At 39.2% G+C, this 16,119-nt stretch overlaps 1 protein-coding gene across 1 annotated transcript; it reads right to left on the reverse strand.

The window, feature by feature from the left end:
* Window positions 1-15,284: 15,284 nt before the first annotated feature.
* LOC142644179 (alcohol dehydrogenase 1-like) lies at window positions 15,285-15,869 on the reverse strand. The gene is made up of 4 exons (XM_075818847.1): window positions 15,776-15,869; window positions 15,612-15,673; window positions 15,479-15,541; window positions 15,285-15,401 (listed from the first exon to the last, which is right to left on the reverse strand). The coding sequence occupies exons 1-4, from the start codon at window positions 15,867-15,869 to the stop codon at window positions 15,285-15,287; spliced, it is 336 nt and encodes a 111-aa protein (XP_075674962.1).
* Window positions 15,870-16,119: the final 250 nt, after the last annotated feature.

Below are 16,119 nucleotides of genomic sequence, written 5' to 3' on the forward strand. Positions count from 1 at the left end.
TTTTTTTTAAATTACTGCACCTATATTAATTTGGGGCCTTTCTACGTTAGGGCCTTAGGCCATGACCTAAATGGCCTGGGCCTAGGGCCGGCCCTGAGTTCTCCCAGAACTTGATGGTAAAAAAGAGTAGAAAACCACGGCATGGCCAATTCGACTTACAGGCTTTAGAAGATTCATTTTGGGAAAAGTTTGTGACCTCTCATAATGGTTGGCCATTTGGCACAGCAGAGCCACCCTCGTCCAGTTTCCATGCATTATATATGAAATGCATGTTTTTTACAGCCTAAGTTCGAGACCATCTCAACAAGCCATTTCTTTTTGGCTCAACTCCGGATAAAAATAAAAATAGAAAAAATCTATTGCACACATTGCCCAAAACATTTTTCGTATGTATTTGCACACAGTGTATGTAATAAACACTATCTAAAGTAAAATTCACATAAAGTCACTAACCCAAATAACAGTGGCAATTCTAGGAATTTTTTTTCTTCAAAATGGTCATTAAAAAACTTAAATTAAACAAAATTTAATAAAAATAAAACATGAATATATAGACATAAAAAAAACAATCTCAAATACATAAAGCTTTAAATTTCCTTCTACAAATTTTTCATATTTGAAATTTTTGTGTGATAACTTCATTATTAATGCTATTAGTTACATCTTTTTCAATATACACAACCAAATAATCATTAAACTACTGATCTCCCATTCAATTACCAACATCTTGCCTAAATAGGTAACAATATAAAAAAAAAAATGCATAATCTTTTTTCATGATATGCTCCAACCAATATTTTATATTTTTTAAATTAATCCGAATTAAATTAGTGCAATGCTTCACTAATTTCTTTTTTAGGAAAATCATGGCTAAGAGGTTGACAAGAACATCTTTGTAAATAAGCTCTTTTTATTTGCTCCTGATCATTAGGATGAAAAGATGAGACCTTTTCTCATAGCCTAGGATCTAAAAGAAGATTATTGAAGTGAATAAATATTTGGTTAGAAGATAAATTTTGGGATAAAAGTAATTTTATTATAAGAATTTTGTCCATAATGCTAACAAAATAATAAAGGGTAAACTATAAGTTCATTTAAAATATTCAACTTAGGCATTAAATCGTTACATTAATGATGTCCAATAAAGTATTGAGACATTGTTTTAGTGCACGTGTATGTACAAGATGTATTACATTAATCCAATAAATTCAATTAAAAACTAAAGCAAGCACTAACCAACTAGCTATTAGAAATATGCATTTTTTATTTTTTAAAAATAGAAATTTTATAATAACAATTTAAAATATCACAATTAAACATTTGATTTGGGATTTTATGCTAATTTATTTTTTTAGAAAATTCTTCAGAAATGTTACATCCATAATATTTTTAGAACAAATCCTAGTTGACGATTTCTATTAGGTCTAATTTGCATATCACTGAATTGTTTTTTTGTCCATCAGTAACAATTTTCTACTTAAGATTTGTTGTAAAAGTGTTGTAAAAATGTTATGAATATAACTGTAGGGTCAATGGGCCCAGAATTATGTATTGGGCCCGAGGCCCAAGCCAAGGATACTAAATAGTCTGAGGACGTGGGAATATCAATTCAAGGAGCAGTGTTGATGGATAAAGAGGTGAAGGCTGATCAAGGCCATCTCGAAAAGTTGTCCAAGGATGAGTCCGTCCTTGGCTATTTAAAGCCGAGACAGGAAAGGGTTGCCCGATGTCCAAAGGTGATGTTCTATAAGATCCTATAGATAAGGATATGAATGATGGGAATATAGGATAGGAAGAAGGGCTATGAAATATCCAAGATAAAGCTGTAATCACCGCATTAAATGCTCTGCAGCTAAGCTTCTGGCCGCATTAATGGTGAAGTGAAGCCTGAACATTAGGGTTCAGCCTTATAGCTACCTCCAAAGACTTCAGGGATGGGCTGATGGGACAAGTATTTGAACCAGTAATTTGATCCATACATGGAGGATGAAGAAAGGAAGAAAGATAATACAAAAGGAGGAGAAGACATTCAGGAAAGGAGATCAGAGATAGGAGAAAGAAAACACTATAGACATCAAGATCAATATTTGTAACCTGTCTTTAAGGAAAAGAAATAAAGGATCCAACCTCCTCGGCTTGAGTCCGAGGACAATTTTTGCTATATAAACTATCTCATTTGTATGATGTTGCAATCTAACCCGTCATCTTTGTTACTTAAAACCATTGGAACCTAGATTTCAAACCCACTCTCTACAAATTTATTTTATTAGAATTTTTAGGCCTGTCCCTATCTTATTTTTGGGTTTGGGTACAAATTGTGACCTTACAATTGGCACCGTCTGTGAAAAATCTTGTGTTTTAGGAAGTTTAATATTATGGTAGGCACAGGTCCACACCATGCAAAGTCTAAGGGGTCTCAGCGTCAGGATCTTTTCCTGCATCTTGAAAGGGAAAAAGATCGAGAGGGCAGTGTGCATACAACCCACACTAGTAGGAATCATTCACAAGGTGGAAGTAGAGTATCTCACGAGGAAAATGCTAGGGCCTTGCAGCTGGAGATTGACCGTCTAAAGAGGAAGTTGCACCATAAAAGGCGAAGGCAAACTCCCTCCTTTTCTGACCCTTCTTCTAAGGATACCAAGGATAGCAGTTCCAAGGCCAGGTTAAGAACTCCTCCTAGTGAGTCTCTATCCTACAAGGAGGACAACCTTCATGGTCGTGGAGGCAGGAATTTATCTTGCAGAGGCTTAGGAAATGATCCTATGAGTAAAGCGTTGAACCAAATTTCGAAGTCACCCTTCACACGAAGGGTGGAAAGAAGGAAAGCTTCCTCGGTAGTTCACCCAGCCAACATTCACCATTTATAATGGCCGATCAAACCCTGTGAAGCATGTAAGCCATTTCAATCAAAGGATGGCAGTGCACTCCAAGAATGAGACTTTAATGTGCAAGGTCTTCCCATCCAGCCTAGGACCTATAGTGATAAGGTGGTTTAATGGCTTAAGGGCAATTTCTATTGATTCTTTTATGGAACTCACCCGAGTGTTTAGGTCTCACTTCATTACATGTAGTAGAGTTCCTCAGCCCCTGGATTCGTTGCTGTCCATAGCCATGCAAGAGGGGAAAACCTTGAAAACGTACCCTGACAAATACTGGGAGATGTTCAATGAGATCAACGGAGATTTTGATGATGTAGCGATAAGGACTTTCAAAGTTGGCCTACCTGCCAAGCACGACGTAAGGAAATCTTTGACCAAGAAGCCTGTAAGAAGTGTACGTTGGCTTATGGACCGCATTGACAAGTATAAACAGGTCGAGGAAGATCAGCAACAAGTTAAGGGAAAGACGAAGGTTATCCCTCAGGAGAGGAGGGATTTCAGGCCGAACAGGTACAATAGCAATAGACCCCGAAGATATTTTTTCGAGCAATCCAGTCCTACCGCTCCTCAGGTGGTTAACACAGTATTTCGTGAACCAGTACATCAACTTTTGGAGAAAATCCAGAACAAGCCATACTTCAAATGGCCAAACAAGATGGTAGGGGACCCCATGAGACGTAATCAAAATCTTCATTGCCAATATCATCAAGAAAGGGGCCATACCACTGAGGATTGCAGGACCCTCTGGAATCATTTGGAGAAGTTAGTTAGGGAAAGAAGGTTAAATTAGTTTTTGTATTGGCCCAATAGGCAGGGAGACCAGTCAGGTTCAGTAAATCAGGGAACACTTCTTCAAGGCCACCTTTGGGTACGATTAATGTCATTTTTGCTGCGCTTGAAAGGACCGGTTCTCGTCCTTCCAAGGTGATGTTCGTAGCACGAACCCTCGCCGAGGACTCTAATTTTGAGCCAAAAAGGGCTAGAAAGAATATCCAACCAACATTGAGTTTCTAAAAAGAAGACAAGATGGAGACTACGAAGCCACATGATGATGCTTTGGTAGTTACACTAAGGATAAGGGGGTATGACGTGAAGAGGGTGATGGTAGACCATAGTAGTGGTGTGGAGATTATGTACCAAGACTTATACAAGGGCTAAACTTAAAGTTTGAGGATTTAACAGCTTATGATTCACCATTAATAAGCTTTGATGGGAAGGCAGTCGTACCAAAGGCCAAATTAGATTACCTGTGCAATCAGGCTCAAAGGTGGTAGAAGTGAATTTCATGGTGGTAGAAGTGAATTTCATTGTGGCAGATGCCTATTCTCCCTACACAGTTATTGTAGCAAGACTTGGCTTCATGCCCTAGGTGCTGTTTCCTCAACTCTAAATTCGAAGGTGAAATTTCCATCTGGAGATCAGATCGAGGAACTGATTGGGAGTCAATCCGTAGCTAGACAGTGAATGACGGCTGCAAGTCTGCATCATCCTGAGATTGAATCCTCGGCCTCTACTAAGGGGGGCTCATAGCAATCAATGACTCTGGCCACGCCTACAGTGGCAACAGTGGAAGAACCCGCGTGTGAGGAATTAGAGGAAGTTATTATAGATGAGGACCCTGAAAAATTCATTTAGGTGGGAGCTCAATTGCCTCCTTAGGAGAGGGAGGAGCTGATAAAGTTCTTGAAGAGGAACATTGATGTATTCGCATGGAATGCTTATGAAGCCCCTGGGGTAGATACGAGTTTCATTTGTCATCAAGGCTGGTGCTATCAAGGAAGTTTTCTACCCTAAATGGTTGGCTCATACAGTGGTGGTAAAGAAGAAGAATGGGAAGTGGAGGACATGTGTAGACTTTACAGATTTGAACAAGGCTTGTCCCAAAGATCCCTTCCCAATGCCTCGTATAAATCAGTTGGTAGATGCCACTATTGGGCATCCTCAGATGAGTTTTTTGGATGCTTTCCAAGGTTATCACCAAATACCTTTGGCTTTGGAGGATCAGGAGAAAACAACCTTTATCACTCTAACATGGAATTATCATTACAATGCAATGTCTTTTGGTTTGAAGAATGTAGGGGCTACTAATCAAAGGATGATGACCAGGATGCTCGAATCACAATTGGGAAAAACTATTGAGGTGTATGTGGATGACATGGTGGTAAAAATTAAAATGGCGTCCATGCATGTGAAAGACCTAAATGACACCTTTCAAATGCTGAGGAAATATAAGTTACGCCTAAATGCTTCTAAGTGTTCTTTTGGTGTGGGATTAGGTAAATTTCTTGGTTACATGGTAACTCATCATGGAATTGAAGTTAATCCGGCGTAGGTCAGGACAATTAACAACTTATAGCCTCCTTGGAATCCTAAAGAGGTTTAGAAATTGACAGGGATGACTGCTACCCTAAACCGATTTATTTCTCGGTCTATAGACAGATGCAGGCCTTTTTTCCAATTTTTGAACAAATGGAAGAGATTTGAATGGACCAAGAAGTGCGATTCAACCTTTCAAGAGCTTAAGGAATATCTTTCTCGACCACCTATTATGTCTCAACCCGAGGGAAATGAAGTTCTATTTGCCTACATTGCTGTGGCTAACCATGCCATTAGTCTAGTTTTGATACGGGTTAATAATGGTGTACAGAGGCCAGTTTATTATGTGAGCAAGTCCCTACATAAGGCCGAGGTGCATTATGTACCGTTGGAGAAAGATATCCTAACAATGGTGCATGCTACTCGTAAGCTTCTGCATTACTTCCAATCTCATACAGTTGTTGTTTTAACTCAAACTTCCTCTTAGGTATATACTTCAAAGTGCTGACTACACAGGAAGGATTGCCAAATGGGGTACCATTTTGGAGGCTTTTGACATCAATTATATGCCTCGCACCTCTGTGAAGGGCCAAGTCTCTGCTAATTTAGTGGCAAAATTCACTGAGCCCTCACTATAAGAGAATGCTAAGACGCTGGGCATGGATGAAAAATCAGTTGGCATGATTTCACTCAAGGAACCTCTGTTATGGAAAGTGAATGTTGACGGGGCAACGAACCAAAGAGGATCTGGAGTAGGGCTAGTTTTGGTATCTCCTGAGGGAATTGCTTTTGAGAAGTCTTTAAGATTGGAATTCTCGGCCACCAACAATGAGGCTGAGTATGAAACTTTACTGGTAGAAATGGCCATGGTTTAGAAGATAGGTGGAAAAACAGTGCAGATGTTCTTAGACTCACGATTGGTGGTAGGCCAGGTGGAAGGAGAATTAGAGGCTAGAGATCTAAGAATGCAAGAGTATATAACTTAGGTGAGATATTTACAGTCAATGTTTAAATCCTTTGCTTTGGTACAGATCCCTAGGAGCAGGAATACCCATGCAAACTCCTTAGCCACCCTCACGACGTCCTCGGCTCAAGGCCTACCTTGGGTCATCTTTATTGAAGATCTGTATAAACCTACTAGGAAGAATGGTGACACCATCCGAATTCATCAAATCAAGGTGGGACCTAGTTGGATGGATCCTATAGCGTTATTCCTTAGGGATGATATCTTGCCTGAGGAGAAGTCCAAGGCAAATAAAGTACGCAAAAAAGGCACCTCGGTTCTGGCCCGAGGATCAAAAGTTGTACAAACGTTATTTTTCTATACCATATCTGCTATGTATACATCCTGAAGTAATAGAACTACCTTTGGAAGAGTTGCACGAAGAGATTTGTGGAAGTCACACGGGAGGAACGTCCTTATCTCATAGGGCTCTTACATAAGGGTATTGGTGGCCAAATATGCAAAGAGAAACACATGATTATGCGAAGAAGTGTGACCATTGTCAGAGGTTTGCTCCCAATATCCATCAACCAGGAGGTGTCCTTAATCCTCTGTCCAGCCCTTGGCCTTTTGCTCAATGGGGCTTGGATATTGTAGGACCTTTCCTAAAGGAAGCAAGGAATAAGAGATGGTCGCTCGTTGCACAGATTATATTACTAAATGGGTTGAAGCTGAGCCATTATCAAATATCAGGGATTTGGATGCGAAAAGATTTGTCTGGAAAAATATTATCACCAGGTTTGGAATTCCACACACTCTTATTTGAGATAACAACCTGCAATTTGATAGTAAGGCCTTTAGAAGATATTGTTGTGATCTAGGCATTACGAATAGATAATCCTCCCTAGCTTATCCACAAGGGAATGGACAGGCCGAGGCTGTCAATAAGGTTATAGTTAATGGGCTCAAGAAAAGACTAGATAATGCAAAGGGAAGGTGGGTAGAAGAATTGTCGCATGTTTTGTGGACGTATCGAACTACACCTCGGAGGTCCACTGGAGAAACACCCTTCTCTATGACTTATGGAGCCAAGGCTGTAATCCCTCTAGAAACTGGGTTTCCAACATTGAGAACGAACTCTTTCACTTCAAGCAGTAATGATAGCTTATTAGAAAAAAAGCTTAGATTTAGTCGAAGAATGACGAGAAAATGCCATGGTTTGGCTAGCTTATTTTCAGCACAAGCTCAAACTGGGGTATGATTCCAATATAAAGTTAAGGCCACTCGCACCTAGAGATTTGATATTGAGGAAGGTATTGGGCACTGTGAAAAACCCAGCATAGGGAAAATTAGGACCTAGCTGGGAAAGACCGTATCGCATCACTTCGGTAGCTGGGATAAGGGCATATTATCTTGAGGATTTAGATGAAAAAATTGTACTACGTCCCTGGAATGTAAATAACCTACAAATGTATTATTATTAATGAAAGGCACTTCTACCATGTTATTACTAATGACATTATGTGTTACATTAATCATCATCTTTTTAAGTGTTGGATAGAACCTTAGTCATGTCTGGTCCTTGGACCATCTACTTTGGGAAAATTAATACTTGAGTTCTTTTTTCTAAGTATCAAACTGAACATTGGTCATGTCTGGCTCCTCAGACCATATACCTTGGATAAATTGATATTTTATTAAGTATTAAACAGAACCTTAGTTATATCTAGTCCTCAGACCATCTACTTTGGGAAAATTAACACTTGAGTTCATTTTTCTAAGTATCAAATTGAACCTTGGTCATGCCTGACTCCTCGGACCACATACCTTGGATAAATTGATATTTTATTAAGTGTTAAACAGAACCTTAGTTATGTCTGGTCCTTGGACCATCTACTTTGGGAAAATTAATACTTGAGTTCATTTTTCTAAGTATCAAACTGAATCTTGATCATGCTTGGCTCCTCGGACCACATACCTTGGATAAATTGATATTTTACTAAGTGTTAAATAGAACCTTAGTTATGTATGGTCCTCAAACTCTTTATTTTGGGAAAATTAGCACTTGAGTTCATTTTTTCTAAGTATCAAACTAAACCCACTAGATCCTCGGACCATCCATTTTTGAGTCAACTAATATCTAAGGTTGAATTTAGCAATATTTAGCCATTCTGATCGCTTATCCTGGAGACTCCCAAAACAGTGATGAACAGATGGGAGTTCATGAGCATCACTTAAAGCATTTGTAAGTATATCAAATATATTTGTTGTTTGGACTATGTTTGATTACTTCTTTAAGGTCATTAAGTTATATGGGAAATGATGTGAATGATTATTTTGTTGTAACATATAGACTTTGCAATGATAAAGATGTTTTTCTAGATATGGTTGACTAGCTAGCTCTTCATTCATTAGAAAGGAGTTATTACTCATGCTGATAACAAAGCTAGGCAGATGCCATTGTCTTATTAATTAGACATTAAGTAAAGTAGAGGTTATACAAAGAGAAGATACAATTGTCAAGCACATAAGAGAGAAAATTTGACATTTTCATTAATTTGAAGTCTTTTGAAAAGACAATTTACTTACAGAACCCCTGACTACAAAAAAAAAAAACAAAACAAAAAAACAAAATAGTTAAAGCTAAAAGAGAGGATAGACAAAGATTGATCATGGCTTCATTTTTATTACAAGATTGCCCTTAGGATTCTTCGGGGGCTAGATGGGAGCTGTATGGTTAGAAGCCAGCCCTTTGCCCTTAGGATCTTCCTTGGGGTTGACAGGAAAGGTCGTCGAGACAGTTTGCGTTGGTTGGGTAGCTTCCTTCTCTCCCTCAGACTCTTTAGGGGCATTAGGGGGCTGAGTAGCATCATAGGCCACCCCTTTTGTTATTTTAGTAGGTTGTTTGGTAGCCTTAGACTGCTTAACCTCCTTGGATTGAGGTCTAGTGGAGGGAAGGGCTTCAACTGAGCTGTCCTTTCCAACATCTGCTCCCTGGGTAGCATCATCAGCCCTAGGAACAGATGAAGCAGAGGCTCAGATGGCTGGGGGGTAGTAGACATTTTATGTCCTCCAAAGGGCAGAAGAGGCCTCAACCCCAACCTAGGTGAGGGACTCCTTCCATACTTGGAGGCAGTAATGCCTACATACCTTAAAGGCTTGCAATCTGAGATTTTCCTCGGTCTCAGCCACCCCAACCTCGTATCCATCTTGCTCAACTCGGTCCCTTGCTTTCTCGGCTTCCTCTTTGGCTTTCTTGGCCTCCTCCTTTGCCTTCTCAGATTCCCTCAAACTTTTCTGAAGGTCCTCTATCAGCTTCTTTGCCGCAATATAATCCTCATCAGCCTGGCAAAGCTGTAGCCATTGGGTCTCGGCCTACCTCTCAGCTACTTTTAGAGCTGCCTTGGCACTCATTTTATCGCTCTCTGCCTTATTCAGCTGGGTAGTGACCTCCTAAAGCTTCTTTTCCGCCAATTCAAAGGTCTTATAAGTGTTGATGCGCCAAGCCTCCTCATCCGTCATTGCTCTATAGGAGCTGATAATTATCTCCTCAGCCTAGTGAGCAGATTGGACAACCTATTCAGAACAATAGAAAGGAATAAAGGGGCATTAGTAACTCAAAAAAACTAAGTGTAAAAAAAAATAATAAATAAGAATAATAAAGTAAAAGTTGAAGATAAATTGGATCAAAATCTTACCATGGCGAGCTCCTTCTTTAGTGTCATGAAGACATCTTGCTTCCTCATTTGCCTCAGCTCGGCTATATCTTTAGGAAGCAGAAGAGCCTACTCTAAAGCGTTAGCCACACATGCAGCTGTTCCTGGGTCAAAACCTTTGATGGAAGCGTCGGCAATGACCTGATGATCGTCTAAGATCATCGGTGGGGCCCAGATTGGGGCAGACACAAAGGCTTGAACCTCAGCCCTCTTCTCCAGATTTGTCTATGTTGTTCGAGCTTGCTTAGCTCCCTTTTGAGTCTCCACGTCTCTGGAAAGGTGGCTTTTGCCCCCTTCAACCACTTCCTTGCCCTTAGGCTCATCCTTTTTTCTCTTTTGATCAGCCTGGTCAATATGTTGGGGTTGAATAGATGGAAGAGGAGGGAGTTTGGGCTGAGAAGACTTTTCTAACCCTTTATCCTTAGTTTGGGGGAGTTTGGTCTGAGTAGTCTTTTCGGGCTCTTGACTCCCCACCTAGGACTCCATTATATCTCTGAGGCTCTACCTGGTCTTACGTTGAATTCCCATTATATCAAAGCTGATAGTTTCTTCTTGTGGATGACTTGTTGGTTCCGAAGATGAAGTGCCGAGGTCGCCAACTGGGCTCTCCAGGGAAGTGAGTTGGTTGAAGACTTCAAATTCATCCTCGGAATTTGAAACTTCAACGATTTCTTCCTCTTCCTTTATGATGGGTTGAATGGAAGTCGCTTCACCAGTTGTGTGTTGGGATGGACGAGGTATTGGGGGATGCCATCAGGAATGGGTTGTGTGACAAGGGTGCCTCGAGGAATAGGAGCGCCCTCAAGAAGGAGGAAACCTTCAGCGACAACACTTATCTGGTGTAGACGTGGGCTACTCGGAGTTGGTTATTGGTGTGTATGAATACTTCTGCCTTCAGTATTTCATCCAATTTCGCTTGGTTGACAAGGGCGAAGTGGGGGATAGTAACGTGTTTGTTTGCAAGATCACCAAGAAAAACAAGATTCAATTAAGGAAAATTTTCTATATAGACATAAATTAAAGAAAAAGAAGAGAGGATGCTTATAAGTGGTTTATCTAAACTTAGAGCCTCACTTGGTTCCCCTTCCCTTGTCAGACAAGGGAGGCCATCATGCCAATCCCCTGATATGATCAGGAAGTCTTTTTTCAAACCCTTGTTGGATTCAGGGAAGCATTGGATCAATCTAACCTCGGAGAACCTAGATTTTAAGAAATATCCCTGCCCCTTTAGGTGGTGAAGATTGTAAATCCAGTTTACATCATGATGGATGAGTTCCAAACCTATCTTTTCGTTAAGTGCATCTACAGAACCTAAAATCCTAAACATATTTGGGGTGCACTGGGTAGGAGCTAACTTAAAGGCTCTAAGGTAATCCCTAGTGACCGTCCCCATCGGGATTTTCATCCCTCCTTCTATAAAAGCGATCATCGGGATTACAACTTCTCCCTCTCGCCTTTTCTCATGCCATTCCCCTTCCTTACAATACTTAACAGATACCCCAGGTGGAATCCTATACTTTGCCTTAAACTGTTCTATTTTTTCATCAGAATCTACTAAGGAGGCAAATCTACCCATTTTTAAGAGAGAATTGGAGGTATTGAAAAATGGAGAAAAGGATAAGTGAGTCAAGGATAAAGTGACACAGAAAAGAGAAAAGTATGTAAAAAGATAATGAGTGAAGTCGTTTATGAAAACTTACGCTAAGAAGAAAGACCACCTCGGACTAGAACTTGGTAATTGTGAGGGCACGTGTAGACTGAAAGAGTTTGCGGGTTCGTTGTATGAATCTTGAAGTGAGGAAGGTGATTTGATTTAAGGATATTTATATCAAAGAGGGTTTGCAAGCGGGAAATTTCCCGCCTATGTGCCTATGCAATCCTCAGCTGTTGGATCTACATCGCATCGTGGAACGTGAGGGACAAAAAACTGTAGAAATTTAATGAGGAAGCGTCTCGTGTGCCGAAAAGTTAGAAACGTGCAATGGGCAGTTCAAGGGACCCCTTCACTGTCAAGGACGATGTATGACGAATACAAGATAACAATGACAAATATCGAGATTCTCTTTTCCTTCCCAGATTGCAAAAAGGAGAATCTCGAGGGGCTATTGTAGGGTCAATGGGCCCAAAAGTATGTATTGGGCCCGAGGCCCAAGCCGAGGATACTAAATGGTCTGAGGACGTGGGAATATCAACTCAAGGAGTAGTGTTGATGGATAAAGAGGTGGAGGTTGATCAAGGCCATCTCAGAAAGTTGTCCGAGGATGAGTTCGTCCTTGGCTATTTAAAGCCGAGATAGGAAAGGGTTGCCCAATGTCCAAAGGTGATGTTCTATAAGATCCTATAGATAAGGATATGAATGATGGGAATATAGGATAGGAAGAAGGGCTATTAAATATCCAAGATAAAGCTGTTACCACCGCATTAAATGCTCTGCAGCTAAGCTTCTGGCCACATTAATGGTGAAGTGAAGCCTGAACATTAAGGTTCAGCCTTATAGCTACCTCCAAAAACTTCAGGGATGGGCTGATGGGACAAGTATCCAAACTAATAATTTAATCCATACATGGAGGATGCAGAAAGGAATAAAGACGATATAAAAGGAGGAAAAGACATTTAGGAAAGCAGATCAAAGATAGAGAAAGAAAACACAATAGACATCAAGATCAATATTTGTAACTTGTCTTTAAGGAAGAGAAATAAAGGATCCAACCTCCTTGACTTGAGTCCGAGGACAATTTTTGCTATATAAACTATCCCATTTGTATGATGTTGCAATCTAGCCCATCATCTTTGTTACTTAAAATCACTAGAACCTAGATTTCAAACCCACTCTCTATAAATTCATTGTATTGGGCTTTTTGGGCCTGTCCTCATCTTATTTTTGGGTTTGGGTACAAATTGTGACCTTACAATAACATTTCTCGCAATTTTTTTGTTCAATATTCAATTTTTTTCAAGATGGTCAATTTTTTTTTAGGGTGGTCAACAACCCATATTAATTTTAAAATTCATCCTTCAAAAGTATAATTTTTCTTTCCAAGTCCAAGGTGGTCCCAACTACCCTACCGTGATTCCCCATTAAAGACCCATTACAAAGCTGACTCCACTATTTTGCGGACCATGTCCTTAATTTCTAAATATTAAAAAATGGCATTAGTTACGAATTGCTGCTAAGAGTGAAGTTTTCTACTTTGGGGTGGATCAACATACAAAACAATAGACTCAGGATCTTTTAGGGCCTGTTTGGTAGTAGATTTTAAGTAATATTGTTCAAAATAATGTGAAAATTGTGATTTAAAAAGTGTCTAAAAATCATGAGTCTTTGATTGAGAAAATCACAACTCGTATAAACTCCTAGACTACCAAGCATCTCTCTATTGTTGGGAGACTCCAACTTATTCAATCTATTTTGTTCAAGATTCAAGGGTATTGGCCTAGGGTTTTTGTTCTCCCTAAAAAAGTTATTAAGAGCTTGGACAATAAGTTTAACAGATTCTTAGGTGTTAAGAATATAAAGTGAAAGAGAGAAAGACTGAATAGTCTGTATATTGATGTATATTCTATGCATATAATCATTGTACAATAATCTTATATAGGTTAAGTATTAGTAAAGTACAAGTAATATGAGTATACTACAAGTACAATATTTGGGCTAAGCCCGATGGGCTAGGCTAGACTAAGCTATATACTAACATTAGGAAGGAAAAAGATGAGGCAACTGCAAGTGCAAAGTTGCTTGGAGTTTGATGTGCGTTCCAGAGAAAGAAGGGGGCTTGAGGATTGGTATAAAGCTGTCATAATGAAGCACATTTGAAATCTTTTTGTCCTTACCAGATGAATTTGGGCAGCTTGGGTTAATGAAAATTTATTGAAGGATAAAAGCTTTTGGGTTGTTAAAACATAAAGCTCCTGAAAATTGATCTTGAGGTTGGAGGAAGATTTCAAAGGGAAGTGACAAGGCTGTTCATTAAGCATAAGGTTAGGCATGACTATAGTATTTTTTTATTTTTTTATTTTTTTGGATAATTGGCACCTAGATGGTGTTTTGTATTCTAAATATGATTTATGGGGTAATATATGATTCAGCAAGTACTTCAAATGCAAAGGCAACTTCAATTCTCTCTCATGATGGTTGGTGGTTTCCTAGATCCAAGGATCTAGGTGCTATTCAGTACAAATGCTTCCAAGGGGAATGAAGCAAGCAAGCTACTGTAGTGTGATTTTCTTCAAATTCTGCTGTGTTCTCTTTTAAATCTACTTGAGAGGCTAATAGAATGAAATTACCTAGGGTGGACTGGTGAAGATTGGCTTGGAAACATTCCAAACTAATCAAAAAATAAAATAAAATTCCAAACCACAACTTTAGTTGTTGGCATTTCTAGGGGAATAGACTGTCTACAAAGGAAGCATGAGATCAGGGACTACATTTTATTTGATTGCTCCATAACTAGAAGGATTTGGCATCAAGTCAAAGTTAAGAGTTTGATGGAGGACTTTGGTTATGACTGGGGTGAGGTGCTTCAATGGAGTAACAGCGCTTGAAGAATAAAAGCTTTAAAGTGCTCTGTCAGCAGGCTTGTCTTAGCTACTGCCGTGTACCACATCTGGTTACAGAGAAACACTACACATTTTTAGGAGCAACATTAAATCTACAGTTAGGTTCCGCATGAAAGTGAAGAATTCTATGATCAACAGGGTGATTTGTTGCAATTGGACGTTAGCTTCTCTGTGTTTAATAGATGATGGAAGCAAGATGCAGCTTCCAGTTTCTAATTTCATTGTTGTAGACTAGCCGCTGTTTAGCTTAGTTTTTAGTTTTTTTTTGCCTTATTAGTAAGCTTGGCTGCTTTGTGTAGTGTTTGTAACAGGCTTTCTTTTATTTTGCAGTTTTGGGCTGCTGGAGCTGTAGAATTTCTGTACTTTCTTGCTTTGAACAAAATCTCTCACCCTTATCTAAAACTGAGAATTTGAGATTGCTTGAAACATTGATGAGAATACTGAATGTGAGAGGGTGATAAGAATTGATTTGCTTTATGGAGAACTGATTTGGTGAGTATCCACCATAGGCACTGCACTGCTTTGGCATATATGTATCTTCAGCTCGCCAGTAATCTTAAAATCTATAATTTCATACATTTTGTAACTATAAATTAACCTATGTTTGCACTAAGTGTGTCATTTTATTTGATGAATAATAAGGGTATATCATTTGGTAACTTGAAGAGACAAGAAAACATGCTAAAAGTTCAATATAAACTCATTGGAGTATTTTGATTTAAATGATCTGGGAAATAGACATTTCAATTCTTTTAAAGAACTCTAAAGAGAGACACAAGGCTTCGCTCCAAACCATCCTACCAGAAGCTAATTTCATTTGTGAGTAAAATTTCAATTACACTCAGAAATATTACTCATCATTTCAATCCTGCTCTATGCATCCATGCGGATAATGCATCTAAGGCCTTCACCTCTAAGCATTAACTCAAAGGCCTTGTTGATTTCCAAGAAAGAGACTTCGTGGGTGATGAACTTCTCTAGCTCAAGCTCCTGCCACAATATAGACAATTAGACTGACAAAACTAACCAAAAAAAAACAAAGAAAAGAGGGTGAAAGTTGTTTGCACCTTCACAATGAAAGTGCACTCGATACTTTGATCAACTCCACCAATGGTCATTTCAGCAAGCACCTAAAGAAGTCAAAGAAAGTTAGAAAAGCTGTGAAAGTTGTTTGCACCTTCACAATGAAAGTAAACCAACCTCATGAACAGGCTTGTCATGGTCTTTTGGGTTCACAAACTCAGTGACACCAAATTTCTTGGCTGTTAACAAGAACAAGGAAAATGAACATAAAAGACTAATAAATAAAAACCCAGCAACTCAACTATATCTTCGGATTTTGATAGCACCAAGTATCACAATACCTTCATCAAATCTCTTTGCATTCAGATCGACACCTATAATCCTTGAAGCACTCGCAATTCTAGCCCCTTCAGCAGCCTGATCACATAAAACCATAAAATCGTGTGTGTGTGTGTATATATATCTTGGTGAAAATGGCCAAATACCACCATTTTCAGAAATTTGTAGCAAAAAAACATTGTTTCGGAACTAAATAGGGAAATACCACTTTTCTAGAACTCGAGTTTCAGAAACTCGAGTTCCAAATGGTACTCGAGTTTATGAAACTCAAGTTCCTCATCAGTTCCGCCACTGCGGCACTGCTAAGCTGGAATTTGTGCGATTAAAAAAAATAATGTGGTACTCG

Source organism: Castanea sativa, chromosome 7 (genome assembly GCF_040712315.1).
Source record: "Castanea sativa cultivar Marrone di Chiusa Pesio chromosome 7, ASM4071231v1".
Taxonomy (NCBI): domain Eukaryota; kingdom Viridiplantae; phylum Streptophyta; class Magnoliopsida; order Fagales; family Fagaceae; genus Castanea; species Castanea sativa.